The sequence below is a fragment of the Anas acuta genome, chromosome 6 (genome assembly GCF_963932015.1).
Source record: "Anas acuta chromosome 6, bAnaAcu1.1, whole genome shotgun sequence".
Classification (NCBI taxonomy): domain Eukaryota; kingdom Metazoa; phylum Chordata; class Aves; order Anseriformes; family Anatidae; genus Anas; species Anas acuta.
This window is the reverse complement of record NC_088984.1, coordinates 20,571,521-20,589,404: the sequence shown is the minus strand read 5'-3', so window position 1 is coordinate 20,589,404 and position 17,884 is coordinate 20,571,521. Positions and strand designations below refer to the sequence as shown.

Below are 17,884 nucleotides of genomic sequence, written 5' to 3'. Positions count from 1 at the left end.
ACTCTACCTCAAACACAGTTAAGCTACATTTAATTTAGTTTACTGATGTCCCACATCTGCAACCCAGTAAAGTTCACAATTGTTACGTTGCACAGCTGTGGTTTAAAGCCTCTCTTTGCACACAACACACTGGCAGCAAAGCAAAAACGATTAACTTTTATATGCTTTTAACATATGGACCAGTCAGAAGTAGGAAAGCCTCTGTGTTCTGAGTGAAAATATACAGCTTCCATTAACCTGACCCAAATTCTTACAAAATATAAATTCTGATTCATGTATAAGCAGAGAGATTATAATTACAATGGCTTTGTTTCTGATTCATTTGCCTTAGAGTGCCTGCAGTTATCTGTTGGAGGTGAAAATACTAACACAAAAGTGCCATTATAAAAAGAATTTATTGCAGGATAAATTAGTGAAATTAAGATGTATTCAAGTATTTTGCTCTATTGTGATGTGTGGAATTAAAAGAAAAAATCCACTAAGCCCAAATGGAAACATGCTATATTTCAGTGACTCTGACACACGCCAAGCCAAGAAAGCTGCAGCTATTTATCACTGGATGAAGTGCTTGTGCTCAGTAGGAGTGCACAGTAACGACACATGACAGGTCATGTCATGATTTCACTGAGAACACTGGCAAAGCACCTAAGATTTTAATTGGCCAAGATTTCACTTTGTGCCCAGTAGAATCTGTTCATGGGGCTGAAACGCAAGAAAAGCCATTTGTTTTCCCCAGGTTTTGACTCTTCATGAAGTATCAGTTGCTAACAAAGTTACAAATAAATTAACACTAAATAGTACTCATCACCTTGAGAAATTGCTAAGCAATGGTGAAAAGTAATTCTTTGATGTGATTTTGCAGAAGGCCCTACTTCTTGTATGCTTTAGTGTGCATAACGAAAACCTAAAACATCTATTTTCACATTCTTTCTCAGCATGTGGTCTGTTGTTTTTTGTTTTTAATGAGACATACAGTGTTTATAATTAATTTTTATCTGAGGGCTCTAAGTAGGGCCGGAAATATAAAGGTATGAAGAAAGTGGAGTAAAATCAATGCTGAGGAGGGAAGATGACCTTTAAGCAGACTAATTATAATTAATTTGTTTTTGAAAAAATACATTTTCCTCATATGTTGGGTGAAAATTCTTCCTTGTTTAAATATTCTAACTCTTCGTTGAAGGCTGTGAAAACTTTCACCCCAGTTCTCTCTGACAAATTATGCTCAAATATCTAGGGTGTATGAGCAATGAGCTTATTAACCATGGGTGATACAAAACCACCATAGCACTCTGAATATGTGAGCAATACCCAATGCTACTAAAATTATTAGATATGATGTTGCTATAGCAGTACTGGTGCTCAGCTCTGTATTTTTTCTGTGCCGCCAAGCCCAGATCCCACATATCCTTCTCAACTGGGATATGGACATTTCTCTTGGGTTCCTGCTCTGGGACTGGGTAGGCTGGAGTATTTTTCCTTTCCTCCTTCCAGCTAGCAACTCTCCCCCACCTCTCCCCAGCAAGGATCTAAGGCAGAACAGAAACACCATGACAAAAGCTCTAAGGGTCTGTGAATCAGGAAAAAGTCTGCAGAGATTGTGTTTCAAGAGTAGAGAATCATATTGTTTCTAGAGTAGAAAATTGTACTGCAGCTTTTCTGGTAAAATGAAAACCCTCTTGCACACCTTCCTATCTCCCCAATACAATCAGGTCAGTTGGGGAAAATAAGGTATGAGAGGAAAAACGGAAGAGGGAGCTACAGTCTCAGCAAAGAGAAAAAGAAAAAAAGAAAAAAAAGAAGAAAAAAAAAGCAAAAAAAAAAAAAAAGCTTTTTAGCCCAAGCAGTCTAATGGTATCAGCATTTAAATGTGATACCGCAAATTCTGAGTATCAGGACTGAAGTCAAATGGTCTGACTCCTCATTGCTACCACTAGTGACTGTACCAAGGCTCTCCCAAATCTTTTCAGTTAAATTGACTTCTATTACAAGTTGACTCTCTTTCTAGATTGCATGATTCCTTTTCACTCTGATGCTTTAGCTATGACTGTGATAACCAAATAAGAATGCATGAATGGAAAAGTGCATATTCAACTGGAGTAGTGGTTAGCTTTCTTAAAATGCTCTATTTCTCTCTTGTATTTGGAGTAAATTCTATTTTAGTTTTAGAATGCACAAAATCCTCATCACAAAGAAGCTGCGCCTGTAGAAAAAGTGACATATATGGAAACAATTGAGAGAATCAGTAGGTTAAATCAGAGTATGTTCATTCAGCTTTCAGGTTAAAGATCCCTAGAGAGTACAAACAGATTCCAAAACATGCTAAATGTACCTAAGTTTCCTCTGAAGGAAGAAAAAACAAGCTGCACACTCTACAAAATTAGTCCCAGAATGTTTGCTTTAAGTTCTGGTGTCTTATATCACTAATTGTGCACTCTTTTAACTATAAATCACTATTACAAATGTGCACTTAATATCCTGCTGTTAATTTCTGGTTCTTTAAACTACAGAGTCCGCTACTATGAAACAGAAGCATTTGTTAAGAGGGGATAAGTATATTTGATAAATTAAAGGGATTAGCACGATCTTAAATTAGTAAAGGAATTTAGTCTTTTTAATATTTATTTTCTTGCTGCTGCTCAGTTTTTGACAGTGGAAGACATATCAGTTATATAAATGTACTTCAAACGGAAGACCTTCTCAGGGTGGGAAAGGCATCTTTTTGTTCTTACTGGTATTTAATAACTACATTTCAGTAATTGTCAGACCCATGTTAATAGTTTCTTGCTTCTGGGATAGCACCACCTAGTGACTCTTATGCATAACGGAGATAGCTGCTTGGCAAAAAACATGTACGCTGCAAATTCCAGAGCTAGTTGTAAGCAGATGTGAGAATGTGCTGTCACTCATCTTCAAACAAAACACCAGAGATACTGGCAGAAGGCTCATTTCAAGTCAGGGTTACCTGGAGAGATGCAATATGGCTTCCATGTAAATTATTAACTTTCGCATCAGTCAGTAATATACAAAAAAGCTGGAGAAAATTGTATCAAGATTATGAATCTTAAACTGTATTTTTTCTGGTTTGCTTTAGGAATGAAGTACATGTCAAGTGGAGGGAAGAGGGCTAAGAAGCAAGGCCAGGGTGTGATGGGACATTTACACAGTCACTATTCTTTTCTTTACAAAAGCTTCTTTGTAGAAAGTTAAGAGTATAGCATTATCCTCCTTTACTAAGCAGAGATGAAGCAGCATTGCCAATACCTTCTGAATTCAGCCAAACCTTTCATTTATCTTGCAAGCTGCCAAAACTAAACCTGGCAACAATCTGATTTTAGAACACAGGCCCCAGCACAGGATGTGGGTGCCAATTATATTAGACAGCTGGAAAAAATAGAACAAAATCACAAAGACTTTCAAAAAATAGAAATGACATAAGGGTTTTAAGCTATTCTTATAACACCATGCACAGGAGCATATGCATAATAATTTTTAACAGGATGTCCTGTACTGACTTGACAGAAATACAAACACCCAACTTGTTTGAACTTTATGGAAAGGTAGATGTTTTATAACAGAAACCATCCAATTCATTTAAATAGGAAACAAGGAAGGAATGTAAGAGAGGAAAAAAAAAGTGGAACTACACCAACATGGTAAACATACATTGCTGCAATGAAAAGCATCTTCATATTGAATCTTTCATGCATCTTAGGCAAAATACTCAGTTTTGTGCTACTGCCACTGAAAATACCTCTAAAAAGCCAGAGGTGGCTGAGTTTGCATGAAAGCATCAGTGTTCATGTGGCTGTCTTGTTCATCATCAAATTTAAAAATACCAATAAAATCAAATGTATAATGTTTACAAAAACTGTGACAGTGTGTTGTAACTGGGAGAAAGCATCTAGTCTGTTTTATTCTGACAATAGCTCCAAGGTATAAAATGGCTGGTAAAGAGGGGTGTGGAAGCACAGTTGAACAGATGCGAGCTTTCTTTTTTGCTTTGCTTGATCGATCTAGCATGAGTAGAAAAACTATTTTTACCAGTCCAACAATGACTCAAATGTCAGAAGAAATATACACAAAGATTCTTTGTTTCCCACTTAGGCAATAAATAATCCTACTCCATCTTAAACTATATCCCCCTCCAACTAAACATGAAGCTGAAAGGAGAAACAAATTCCTCATTGGATTCCCACCTCTAAGGGAACTCTAAATTGGTAATTTGAAAGGAGGTAATCCAGAGCCTTCTAATTACAGGAAAAGAGCAGAGACAATGTAAAAGGAATCCATCCTATGTAGAATATAAATGGATATTTTGCTATCAGTTACATACATGCAAAGAAGGCTCTAATATCTGAGTTCCTCCAAATGTTCCTTTTCTACATAAAAGTCTCAGTAGAGTTTGAGGGCAACACCAGAGTCTGTAATTGGCTATGACGTTTCCAGAAATCCTATGCAAAGCTGCTGCGGGCACAAAACTGCATCTACAACCTATGTACAGCAAGCCTATACAGCACTACCTAATGCACATACTTCTGCTCAGAGTATTATTGATACTCTTATGTTATATCAGACTTGCTTATATTATATCAGACAAAAATGATTTTGCAATCTAAAACAAGACATTGCATTTGGATTATTCCTTATTACTCCATCTATTTCTTATCCATGATGAAAAACAAACTTGAAAAATGTGGAAAGCATCGAGTGACATTTTTAATGTGTACGTTTCTTGGCTTCTTGGCATGCATACTGCAGAACGATCATTCCAGCTGTCGTACTGGATTACTGGTATTCTGGCATAAATCCATGGAGTAATCAATTTTATTTAGCTATTTTATTTAGCCATCAGTTTTATTTACCCATAGATCTGTGCACTTTTGTGTAAGTCAGGGCCAACAAGCTTTAACTAAAGTGAATTAACTAATCCTAGCAGATTAGTAACTGTACTTTATAATTTGTTAGAAACTTCTTTATGTATTGCATTGATGAATCTAAACAGGTGTGTATTACCTCCAAACAAACTATCTACGCTACATGATTTAGAAACTCTAAGACATGTTGCACACGAACATATCAATCAAGAAAATTCCCATGTTCTCATCCTGCTCTGAAAATGAGTTCTGGCCTTGGGTACCAGATAATTTCCCTTCCTCTGGAATACATGCCTGAGTTTATACTCACATAAGTATTAAATATATAAATAAAATAGTATCATAATTTGGTATCTGGGAACTTTATACAGCAGAGCTGAAAAAGAATGGCAGGGTTTTATCTAGAAATAACTAGATTTTCAAAGGAGGAAAAGATTGCAATGTCAGCAAAGCTGTTGCAGAAAATACCTGTTTTTGTTAATGGGCTAGAGAAGAGCTGCTGAAGAAGTTTGTTCTCTGAAGTTCGCAACACCACCACTATGTCCGCAGGAAGAGTGTCTCTGTTCTTCTCAAGAAATGCACAGGCATCATACAATACCTAGCATGGAAACAGAGTCAGACAAGTCACCAGAAAGGGTTGCCCTAAAACTACCATGTTATTTAAAGCGTGAACAGTCAAGATGACCTTGTAGACCAGTTAGATTTGCTCTGACAAGCCAATGAGTTATCCACAAAAGATTTAGAAGTGTACAGCTACAGCAATGTCTTCAAAACGTGAACTGCCTAAAAAACCACCTATATTCATGATGTTATTCCAGATCAAATTTGGTTAAGTAGCTTTACTCACATTATGCATTATATTAAGGTTTGCCACAGCAAAGTACGGTATGCATGAAGTAACATAACAGAGAACTCATTAAAGCTTAAGTTGACAGTTTACATGTGAAATAAATGGTTCTCAGGTAGTCACCATCTATTTGTTGTCTGCAAGAAACTGTTCTGTAACTAGATCTCTTGGAGGAACAGGAGTAAAATTCAGATGCAGGTCAGTATCAAGGTGCATTAAATAGGCTTCTCATTGCTTCTAAAATGATAGTAGGAAAACTTTCATCTAGGACCTTTCTTTCACTGTGCTAGGGCGTATCAGTTTTGATTCTTTACTCTCCAATGCTTCAGTAGGCAAAATTGCCTTTTAAAAAATTATTTAAATTGTATTTTATAGAAATTAATGCCTGGCTATTTGTAATCATTCATGATTTTTTTTTAATTTTGCTTATCCTTTTTTTTTAAAAAAAAAACAAAACTGCACTAATATTTAAACTGGTTTTATTATTACTAGCAACATTCCTTACTAGCCTAATTCCACTGGAGTCCACGAGTTAAATACAAAGAAATTGAAATGCTCTCCTACAATGGAGAACTACTCAGTAGTGGTTTTATGACTTGGTCATTTGGGTATGAAGAATTTAATAAACCTGTGTGAAGTTTTGCATTTATTCCTACCAGGCCAGAAAGCCAGACTAAGTTTACTAGAGCATATCATAAAATTTTTGATTCTGAAGAAGAGACTTTATTGGTAACTATAAAAAAAACATGGCTATTTCATTTTGACTTTTTGTTTATGAATGAAAATTTGCACCTGAAATCACAAGTAAAGCTCATGTTATCTGAAAAAAATGGACCATTAATCCCCATATAAAATAACACATGGATTGCTGAGAACAAAACAGGTTAGGTGCTGTGGAGTACAGTTGTGTGTCCTAGCAAGAATTGCTCCCATCAGTCTTTCCAATGTTTTCAATATGGGATTTAAGTACTATGGGAGATATTGTTACATGCTGCCTTTACACATACACATTACCTACAGTCATACACACAATTACCATGGCATTCACACGATGTTAACAACTCTGTAGCCTGTAGTAGCCCGACAGTGTTGCTCCTTTAAAAATATTGTAGTGATGTTGCTTCTGGTGCCAGATTTATTTCAGAATAAAAGGCAGTTAATGTCTACCAAATTTCTGAAGAGATCCTAAGGATAGGTTCTAAAATGGACTACTTCACACAAAAAATTTATTATAGATTCTAGGTTTTCTAACTTTATCATCTTATCTGTAAACTTTCTCATTGTTATATGAGGGAAGAAAAAAAAAAAAAAAAAAGCAGTTACTTTGGATAAAACAGATAATGACCCCACCACTAAATAAAAAGTCACATGGCCCTACCTTCCCAGCATAGTGCTGAATACCAAATGACAGTTCCACTCCTTTTGGTCTCCAGAAGTATTTGCATCGTAAGTTATCCTCAAATTTATCTAAACATTTGAGAAGTGACATTGATAAAAATGAATAACAGTGGCTAAGTAAAACCACCATCCTAATTAAGGACTGCTTGCTGCTATACTGCTATATACACATGCATTATCAGATTGCCCAATAACAGCTGTGTGCCATCTTCTTCGTGCTTTCTTCCAAGCTACTACTTCAGAATAGAACAACTCAATCAAAACGAGAATGTCTTTCGAATTCCTACATTCATGCATAGTTTTGTGCATGGAAACCTATTAAATAATAGGAGCTAATGAGAAGGTGTGAAAACTTGTTATATTTTGCTGTGAATTTGCTTTCTATATATGTATGTATGTACATTAAGGTTTGGGGTGCATTTATTTCAAAGCTGTGCACGTATCTGGCCTGCCTAAATGCCTGTTATTTTTATTTTCCCCATCTTCCTTTCCCCATCCATTTAGCTTTGTCTATCATGTTTTAAGTATATGTCAATGTTTTCAGGCTGGGGCCATCTCCCATTTGCCTTTGGACATCTACAGGAAAAGATGCTTCTATCCAAAGGGCTTTCTGTTTCCTGTGACACACTTCTGAACAGCTGACAGAAAAAGAAACACCACTTGCTATGCGGTGTCTTCTTTGCTCTGCGATGTTTCATACTCTTTTCAATATTTTGTAATGAAATTAGTGCTGATACTGTGAAACTTGCTATTGTATTTCTTTATCTGCACTTGCAACTAGAGACCCGAGGGAAGAATCAATTAATAAAATTCTCCATCATGTTGTGTAGGTCAGACAATATAATTATTTTTTTCTAATGTTAGAATCCATTAGTATTTTTCTTAGGCTTTTTTTTTTTTCTATTAATGTGTAACCAAGCTTGAAAATCCTTCAATTTAAAGCTAAAAGAATCAAGTTTAGAATTTAGCAGGGAGGGAAGGGTTGGATGCAGAGTTGGGGAGAATTAATGATTTCTTGGCACATCTGGAAAGGGCAAAATATCTCAGTTGCTATCTCCTTGAGGGATTCTGCTCTTCTGTGTTCTCAAGATATTAGTAAGTTCTAGACAAGAGAAAATGCCACCGTCAAAGTGCAAGTTCAATATTAACTGTTTTACATGACCAACAGGGAGGCTCACAGCTTTAGTACACAAATAAGGACTCGAATAAAACCATAGCATTCAGTCTGTCTTTGACCTCATTTCAAATTGCAGCCCAGAAGTGAAAAATCTTGCACATATATCATGTAATTTACCAGGCAGCTGTTTTTCTGTGACTGAGTTTGAATCCCTGCTGTACATTACATTGAACTGGAACTCTGTTACATATCACAGGGAAAAATGTAGCTCTAGTAAATAAAAGCATGACAACAGTTTTAAACATGGCATGCACTGCACGTTTTAAAGTTGGCGCCAAGATTTGTTAAGACATACATAAAATATGCATGAAGGAAAGGTAACATTGTGCCAGATGGCACACCAGAAATAACACACACTTTCTATTTATGATGAGATAATCTGGAGTGAAGCAGTATTTTCTAATTGGATAAACATGGGCCTAGGATCCTGGGACATCTTAACTTTACTTTCAGTATTAATGCTAACTCCCAGGGTGGTCCTAGTGCACAAGAATCTGCTATGTTGCAGCCTTCCTTCTATAATGAGGATGAATGCTTCTTGATGTACCTCCCATACAGGGACAACACACAGGTTATTTCCTTAAAACACTGAAAGACAGTAAGCCCCTGACACTGGATACGTAAGATAACTTTTGCAATACAAAAAACATGCATCGTGAATGATGAAGCACAATGAAAAACATACTTAAAACGTCAAGCAAAATGGCACAGTCTCAGTAGGACAACTAGGCTAGTAAAACTAAAGTAAAGATGTCAATCCATGCTCACGAAATGTATGTTGTTTCCCAGGATTTTTGTTTGCTCATACCAACTAACGTTAGGTCTGTTGCCTGAGGAAATCGACTTTCTTCATCTAGTAGAGAAAGGAGACCCATGGGTTTCTGGAGAAACATATCTAGAAGCGGACGGTTATCCTCATACTCCACTGCAGCAGCATCGATTCCCTCACTCTGATATTCCATCTACAAAGTTACCAGCACAGTTTTTATATTGAACAAGTAAAAGCAACATTGTTGGGACATTAATGATGCACAGCAACACTCTGTGGGCCCCAACATTATTAACAAAACAATAACTACGCTGAAGGATTTGGCCATGACTTATATTTAAACCCCATAACCATTTTATAGTTTATAATGTACTCCTGAATATGATCTATGGGTCAAAATGGCTGATTCAACTAGACTTCATAAGAGTTGAACTTACTTGCTCAAGTGCAAATATATGTTGATTGAAATAAAACTGGATCTGCTCATTAGCAATATTTATGCACAGCTGTTCAAAGGAATTTCTTGCGAAGTTCTCAAATCCAAATATATCTAGTATCCCAACATTCATCCCATTTTCAGCATTGCTGCATGTGAAAATACAAACGAAATTCAGCATGGGCAACACCCGGTTAAAATCAAAATAAACATGGTAACTAAGATTGCATGATCAATTCAATCTGCTGCAAAAACAGCGGAGAAAAATTGTGTTTTAACTTATCAGAAGTTATGTTTGTTCAGCATCATTAATGGCTTGGTTTTACACTTGCCTTGTACAAATTTCTATGAAGGAAGCTGGAGAATCACAGGTGAAAAGCAGGAGAAAAACTCTTTGCAGATGTATTAAAACAAGTGGTTTCAATAAGCAGATCCCCGATAAAACCTATTCAAGCTCTAGTAGAATGTTTTTGCTATACTCAGTGAGCAAGGTAATTTCTACCAAGTCTCCTGCTGTTACAGAAGGATTGTTAAGGGTGTTAGCTTATGTATTCTCATACTACAGTCACACTGGAACTGCAAGTGTGGTTGATGATATTTCTGCGTGATATAATAAAATACCAAGTAGGAATCTCCAAGTTATCTCCAAGACAAGAAAAATGCAGAACATATTAATGTGGTGCCAAAGTACAGCATTGCATTAACATTATTCTGTGGTAGAATTCATAACTAGCATCATCTTCAAGTTATGTTTGCAATATTTATTCCACATGTCCTACTAGAGTACTTGTTCCCTCCATGCCTTGTCCCAGGAGGGAAGAAGGAGTCTTGTAGCAAGTAGAAGCACTTTGACATCACCTAAGGCATTCTCTTACATCTATAAATCTCTACAGCTGCTTGAAAAGAGCAAAGCAGCTAGACCAGCTCTTGGCAATTAAAAAAATGTGAATGTTTCTGTAATTTCAAACAATTCAAAATTGTCAATTACAACTCAAGTAGCAGCATAATAATAATCTGAGATCTCTATTTATTACTAACGCATACTGGCAGAAGTACTGGAATGACAGTGAAAGCGTACTGAAGTTTTCAGTGCACTCCAACTATTTACTGGCTTTTGGTATGACCTAATTTTCACTACATAAGAAGCATCTTCTTAAAGAATTTTACGTTATTTTCGCCATCTGATTTCCGTTGACTTCAGTAGCTAAATTCCACTCAGCTCTTTGAAAATGTTGGGGTTAATGTCCCGGAAACAGAATTCAGTATCACAGCATGAAAGCCATTTTGAAGACTTAGCCAAAATAAACACAGCACCCCTCCCGCAAAATCAAAAATATACAAATGGATGAACCCATCAAAGACTACTGCACAGTAAATACAAATGATTCACCGATGTGTAACTTGCCATATATTTTTATCTGGCTGAAGCAGCGTATTAATGCGATTTACGATCCAGCTGAAGAGCCGGCCATAAAGTGCTTTAGACATGGCATCTCGCACATCAGCTGCTTTATCCACAGTGTTTGTTCGAATAATAGTTTCCCCACGTGTTACAACACAGTGGGATGTTAGGGCCTCTTGAAGTTCTTCTGACCCAATACTTAGCAGTGCAGCAGCTGAAAGACAGTGAAGAAAATATATTTAACTGTGATTATGCAGTGGAAATCACTAGCATTGCCTGTTACCACAAGTTAAAGATTCTCACAGATATAGTCAAATTGCATTTGTAGAATTGACAATGTTAAAACGTGCTTACCATTATCTAAGGCTTCTGGGTTGGGAACTTCACTTTTATCTGTTTGGTGTTGTGAAGAAATGGCAGCAAACTCAATATTTCCAGTATTTAGGATTCCAGTCAGAATTCTGTACACTGAGTACACTTCCTGTAAAAATGACAAAAAGCACTTTTAAAGGAATCATATTAGATACGTACACTAAATTTACTCTATGAAAGAAAAAGGAGAACACTGGAATGGCTATTAAAGCTTGTACACTGTTCTGTAGGCTCCTATTGGTTGTTCAAGTAAGCTCCTATTGACATGGACGAGTGTGATGCAGAACTGTGAATGGACTTGCCTGATTACAGAATGAGACCTCAGGCTGGTCCCAGCTTCTGGGTGTGTGGGTTTGCTTTCATAATTCATTTCTATCATAAGAGAGATTCTGTGGCACAGGTGTGTATTCACACAATCAAATGGCAGCCTGAACACAGGCGATGCTGGAGACGTTTTTAGAAAGAAGGTCAATAATGGTTTAGAAAATGTATCTCTTACCTCATCAGTGAATCCTATAATTCTAAAGCAATGCTGAATTGCTTCAAATTGTCTTCCATAGGAATCCTTAGTAACAATATCATGCATTACTCTTCCAGTTTCATTATCAATATATCTAAGTAGAATAGGAGAAAGAAAGCACCAAACTAGCAGATATGCCAGTACAAACTCCCATGACTTTAATGTAGCTGCATCAGCAAATGGGAAGAATATTCATTGAAATATCTTCCAATTAAATATTTTGGTACTAAGCTTTAATTTTTTAATTAAAAGTAATTAACTAACTTTTGCTTATACTTTGTTAATATCTGTTCATAGCGTTACTAACATTTTATACACACACACCCTCACCCAATACAGATCAGATGCTCTCCAAGTACAGATGTCAATCAAAAAACACAATTCTAAAATGTATTTGGGGTTCTCTGAAGTATTACAAGAAAGCATGAGGTGACTGTCCTGATCTGAAAGTAGGACAGAATATTTACACAATAATAAGATTGTTCCTTCCTTCTCTTTAAATTATTCAAGTTCTCATACAAATAATGTAATTCTTTATTGTCCATCCTTTCCTTTGCTTGGGATGATTAAAAAAGATCCTTAAGGGATGTTGAAGGATTAAGAGAGATTTTAAGGCATCATACTGAAAGCGAGAGCTGATAAATAGCTAATTGCAATGAATAGTTAAAGCAAGTTACCTAGGAGGCTTTTTTTCAGGAAGTCTATATTCAGAAAGTTTCTTCTGATGATAAAGGCCAGCATAAATATAATAAAATATATGGAAATTTTTCTCTCCCCTGGAAACAAAAAAAGTATTTATATAAAGCACAGATGTTTATACTCGCAGTATCTTGTACAAGGAAAAGTGGAAATCCTTATTGTGAGCTAATTGAGTAGGTAGCAAATATCACGCTTGTTTTAATGGTATAGGATCAGTGTTAATAACAGTGAAAGCCTGATGACAACTATTTCAACTGTGAAACACAGAATACCCAGCCAATCACAATATTTCTCCAAAGAATTGAATGGATCTGGCTTCCAATCCAAAAGAACCTTACAGTTCTTTTCATTACAGTACTGTATAAAGGACTAGCACTTCAGTAGAAGACACTACTGAAAGCATTTAAAATAAGAGTTTTTGCAGAATTAAACAGAATGCAAACATTTCATAAACATGAAAGGACAGATGATTAGTACACTTACACAGCCTGTTTTATGACCCTTGATTTTTCAAGTAGATACTCAGAAATCTTTGCCCCCATTACAGCTCCTGTGGGCGTAAACATCATTTCCAGATATTTTCCAAAGCGACTTGAGTTGTCATTGATGGCAGTACAGGCATTCCCAAATGCTTCAACCAGAGGATTCACCTGAAGAATTTTCTCACGCAAAGCACGGTTATTGGCCTTCACAGAACACATACAGACCAGAAGGACCATTAAAAGAATATATTGCTTGCCCACAATCCAATTCCTGCCTCAGAAGCATACCATCCTGTTATCGTAACTTCTCATGGAGTTTGATACCCTGCTAACCTAATTATACAATAGGGCCATAAACTGAAAAAGAAATGTCCTATTTGTAAAACAATATATATATACAAATACATGTATTCTTCCTTCTCTGCAATTGTTCTGCCTCCAAAGCTTCATGAAACTTAGTTAAAGCCCCCAAACCATCAAAAATTGAACAAGAAGAATATTAGCTAAGATTGAAATCATACTAATACATCACAGAATCACAGAATTTCTAGGTTGGAAGAGACCTCAAGATCATCGAGTCCAACCTCTGACCCATTTTGGACGTGCTGCCTTGGCTTGGCAACAAGACGACCCAGCCAGGCCACAGGGCAGGTTGAAAAAAGCCCTGGCAGTCTCTGGGGATGAGGAGCTGGACTCCCCACACACACATCAGCTACTGCAGAGCACATTTGACGCTGGATATGAAGCCTTAAAATTATGGTAAAGTCTAAAATCGGGCAATTGATTGGCATCTCTATGTACTAGGCAAAACATCTCAAAAGCCATGGTGGTTCACACAGTAACACGCACCAACACGCTGATTCAAAACACAAAAGGTGTATCTCAAAAGGCATCCTGCCACACTTATGGTTAACCTTACACACTTATTTTCCCATTGATTTGCATTAGAATAATTACTCATTGCATTTAAACATGTAAGAGCTTCTAAGATCAGATCCAAAGCAAGATCTGTCATTCTTTATTGTATACATGAACAATGTCATAAACATGGTAGATAAGTATAAGCACCGAACATTTGGAATTTGTTGCTTTCCCTTTAAAAGTATTGAGTGGCTTGGCGCAGGTTGTACTCTAACACCTTGATTCAGTGCTCACAAATGCTTGATTACTCTGTCCCTGACTTGAGTGGGAAAATTCACATGAACAGTTTTAAGTATTAAACATTAAATAAAAAGAAAATTTCAGGGGGTGGGGAGAATTTGTTCATAGTTTTACATGATTGGCTAGAAATACCTTTCCCAAGAAGGTCAAATGTTGGACGATCAGATGGGCACTTTCTGTCTTTCCAGCACCACTTTCCCCACTGATGATAATGCACTGAACACACAAACAAAACAGTAAGTGCACAGCTCACCACATGATCAATAAATGGGTTTTCAGCTGTTACTGCTCCTGTTTATTATTTAACTTTTAGTACCAAAACTGCAAAATACCTTAGGGGTCAACTCACTCAACTTCTTTCAGAAAGGAAGATCAGTAGAGGCTGAATGTAATCATTTCTTAATTCCTTAGATCACTAAAATGCATCTTGCAATACCTGACAGGAATGTGCATATATGCAAAGGAGTGAGTGATATTCTAAGCACTAAGACAAATGAGTGACCATGTCTACAAGCTAACATACACTGTGCACACAGGCAGCTCGTTGCAAATATTTAAAACTCTGAAGATTGCCACAGCTAGTTGACGTAACATAATTCAACAATGCATCTGAGCTCACTTCATTGAGTTCATTTGAATTAACATGAAAAACAGGGTACAGCTGTACTTAATATACTCACCAAAAGTCTGCTCCTGGCTTTAAAAATTATGTTAAGGTTTGCTGCTGTGAGAGATTATCCTGTAAGTGATGCTGATATTCAGGCTAAAACAACAGACTGACATCTAAACATTTCAGAAAAACATGCATCTGTTCATTGGGTGAGTCTGAGAGAACATACCCATGTTATTCCTGAGTTGGCAGTCTGTATGTAACATGGTATTTTATAGGTTCTCCAAAGGCTTACAAACTCGAGGATTAGCTGGAAGCACCTGAATTACTCAATCTGCTTTCTGCTGGTATGTTTCATGAATGAAATGAAAGGCCAGTACACCTGGAATGTCAGTTCAGAGCTGAAGCGTGAACACTCCAGGTCACAGCAAGCATGAATTCTAATGCTATTTATTATTTTCCAATTTTTCATGTGCCTACAGATCACCAGTGCAAATATTAGTCCATTTAGAGTACAGTATGAACTGACATCGGATAAATGTTAATGCCAAGCAATTGCACAGACTTGTAAATTTCTATGCAAACACATGAGACTTCCTTGCACCATACAGTGACTCATGCAAGATTCTTTGCTGGGAAAAGAGATGACATCCTAAAATACTTGATGCAATGATACTTGATACAGAACCGAGCTTTGTGAAGGGGTTTGAAAGAGACAGCAGTTCTCCAGACAACATTTCTGACCAAGAGAAAGATTATCTATTCTCCCCTCCCCAGCCTGGAATATATGGAGTCATTCCAGCTCTTTTATTTACCATTCTCACTGTGAAATAACCTTGCAAGAGCAACCTTTGGTGTTCCATAAAAAGCAATGCATACCAATGGGGAGGTAAGTTATATAAAGTATATAAATATATATATAAAGTACATGGAATAATTAGTGGGTATGTTAGGTACTACTAGACTCTGTGCTCTATGATAGATATTGCTGTGAAGTTTTCTTAGGAATCAGACATCCTGTGGTGTCTGATAGAAGGTGTGGATGTTGACTAAATAATGTTAGTGATATGACATTTATAGCTCATTTCCTTAATTCTTGTCAGGTATTTTTGCGTTTCTTGGAAATAGACAACCTAGTGATGGACTCACAGTATTTTGATACCTAGAACGGTCTTAATCTACTTTACTAGAGGAGTCATGTACAACAGCTTACACAGTCAAAGACCATGAGTTCTTGCAGAACTCATACTGGCCATATTTGACTTTAGCTTCACCAGAAATGTTAGACTTTGAGTCAATTTTCAGGCTTCAAAGGAAAATGCAAGGGAAAGCTGAATGGATAAACAAGCAGAGTAAGTACATTTTTGATCTAGTTACATTGTACATCTAGCACACCCTAGAAAGAAGAGCCAGCATAACATCGCCAGTTAATGGAGATAAACATACTCTTGTAGTCTTTTACAAACAGAAAATAGCAAACTATACATGCCAGCAGGCATAGGCAGATGTCTGCTAATAATTTGCTGCCTCTGCATAAATGCAAATTACTTCTTGAAGAGATAGGAAGGACATATAAAATTAAAAATCTATAAAGTTAGCCTGATGGACTGACAACAAAACTATTTTTCTCTAGACAATAATATATATAAATAATTATTAGACCCCAATATGTATGTACATACGACACATCATATTCAAATAGTGCAAAATTACAGTTTTAAGAATGCAATAAAAAGGAATCTAACTTCTACAGCACAGTATTTCATTCTCATTAAAATCATTGCTAGACTTGTGTCCTCATTACATTCATATTAGACCTACCCTTAATATAGTTTACTAAACAATGACTTGACGGTTTGTGTTTTTTGTGACTTGCAGTAAAAATAAATGATTATCCATTACTTGCTACTGTCTTTCTGCAATGGAAGAGCAGTTAAAACTCTGTTAACCTGCTACAGCACCGAGACTCCCCTATTTTACACAAGTGTAAATAATTACAATACCTAGTGCAAGACAGGCTAGGATCAAATTGTACTGCAATAGCCTGTAGTTGGTGTCAACTGCCAGAAGTTCATGGGTGTCTGGGAAACTACAATGGTCAGGTAACCCTTCTATTTGACCTATTCAACTTTGTGCTCTCTTTTATGCCACTGTCCCAACCTGACTAGATTTCTGCTCTGTTTTTCCTCATACAGGAATAAATGGCTTAAAGAAATAATCTGAAAGTACAACATGAAGATTCTTACCTGATCTTTGCTGAACGTAACCATACTTTGGTAGGCAGCATCTGCAGAGGCAAATATGTGGGGGGGATTGGATGAACGCTTCACACCATGATAAAGCTTGGAGAACTAAGAAAAAAAAAAACCACAAGTCAGAATACCTAATTAAATTGTACAAATTAATTGTAAAATTAAGAATTGATAAGGAAGATAATGACTATCTTCTGCCTACTAAACAGAAGGCAGTTGTCTGTTCTACCATGAAATTCACACTGAATCACCCAGCAGAGGAGTTGTAATTCTTGGCACCAACCACCTTCCAGAACACAAATTACAACACCTAAAATACATTCCAAAGTTGCCTTCACAAGATAGTCAAGAGAACTGTATCACAAGAAATACAAATACAAGCATTCAAGCAGGGAAATACCCAAGGTGAACCACAGAAACTGCAAAGAGTGAAACTGCAGAGTAAATCTGGAATTTGGTGCCTCTGCCTGCAGCCCTAATTTAGGCACCCACAGCCAGTAGGATTTACAGCTCCACCTCCCTTCATATTCATAAGGAATTAAGCTGCCTCTATCTTTACAGCATTTGATTCACTTGTTTCTTTTAAGCTGCAGCTGACGGTACAGAACATGTAATAACTCAATAGTGAGAGCAACTGTTTGGAAAGCAACAGCCTCAGCATGAGGTGGTTCATATAACCATCTTCTGTTTCCTGGAAGAAAGTACTAAATGCCAGACAAGAACAGCAGTGGCTGGGGCAATATTCAGGCCTCCTGTGAAAGTTGTGTCACCATGGGAAAAGCATCAAAATCAAACTACATCAAACTGAAAGGTGGGGGGTAAATAAATAAATAGCCGTACATCTCTGAAGGAAGAAAAGGCTGGGGTTAGTCTGTGATCCCATCA

The 17,884-nt window shown here is 36.7% G+C and overlaps 1 protein-coding gene across 2 annotated transcripts in view; it reads right to left on the bottom strand.

Moving 5' to 3' along the window:
- The window catches only part of MYO3B (myosin IIIB), a 196,826-nt gene that overhangs the window by 86,605 nt on the left and 92,337 nt on the right, over positions 1 to 17,884 (bottom strand). For both annotated transcript variants that reach the window (XM_068685651.1, XM_068685652.1), the window contains 11 exons: positions 16,994 to 17,098; positions 14,270 to 14,353; positions 12,978 to 13,180; positions 12,473 to 12,571; positions 11,775 to 11,889; positions 11,258 to 11,384; positions 10,907 to 11,117; positions 9,503 to 9,650; positions 9,105 to 9,258; positions 7,100 to 7,188; positions 5,343 to 5,472 (listed from right to left, as the gene is read on the bottom strand). In XM_068685651.1, coding sequence (XP_068541752.1) covers positions 5,343 to 5,472; positions 7,100 to 7,188; positions 9,105 to 9,258; positions 9,503 to 9,650; positions 10,907 to 11,117; positions 11,258 to 11,384; positions 11,775 to 11,889; positions 12,473 to 12,571; positions 12,978 to 13,180; positions 14,270 to 14,353; positions 16,994 to 17,098 — 1,465 coding nt within the window. The remainder of the gene's footprint in view (positions 1 to 5,342; positions 5,473 to 7,099; positions 7,189 to 9,104; positions 9,259 to 9,502; positions 9,651 to 10,906; positions 11,118 to 11,257; positions 11,385 to 11,774; positions 11,890 to 12,472; positions 12,572 to 12,977; positions 13,181 to 14,269; positions 14,354 to 16,993; positions 17,099 to 17,884) is intronic.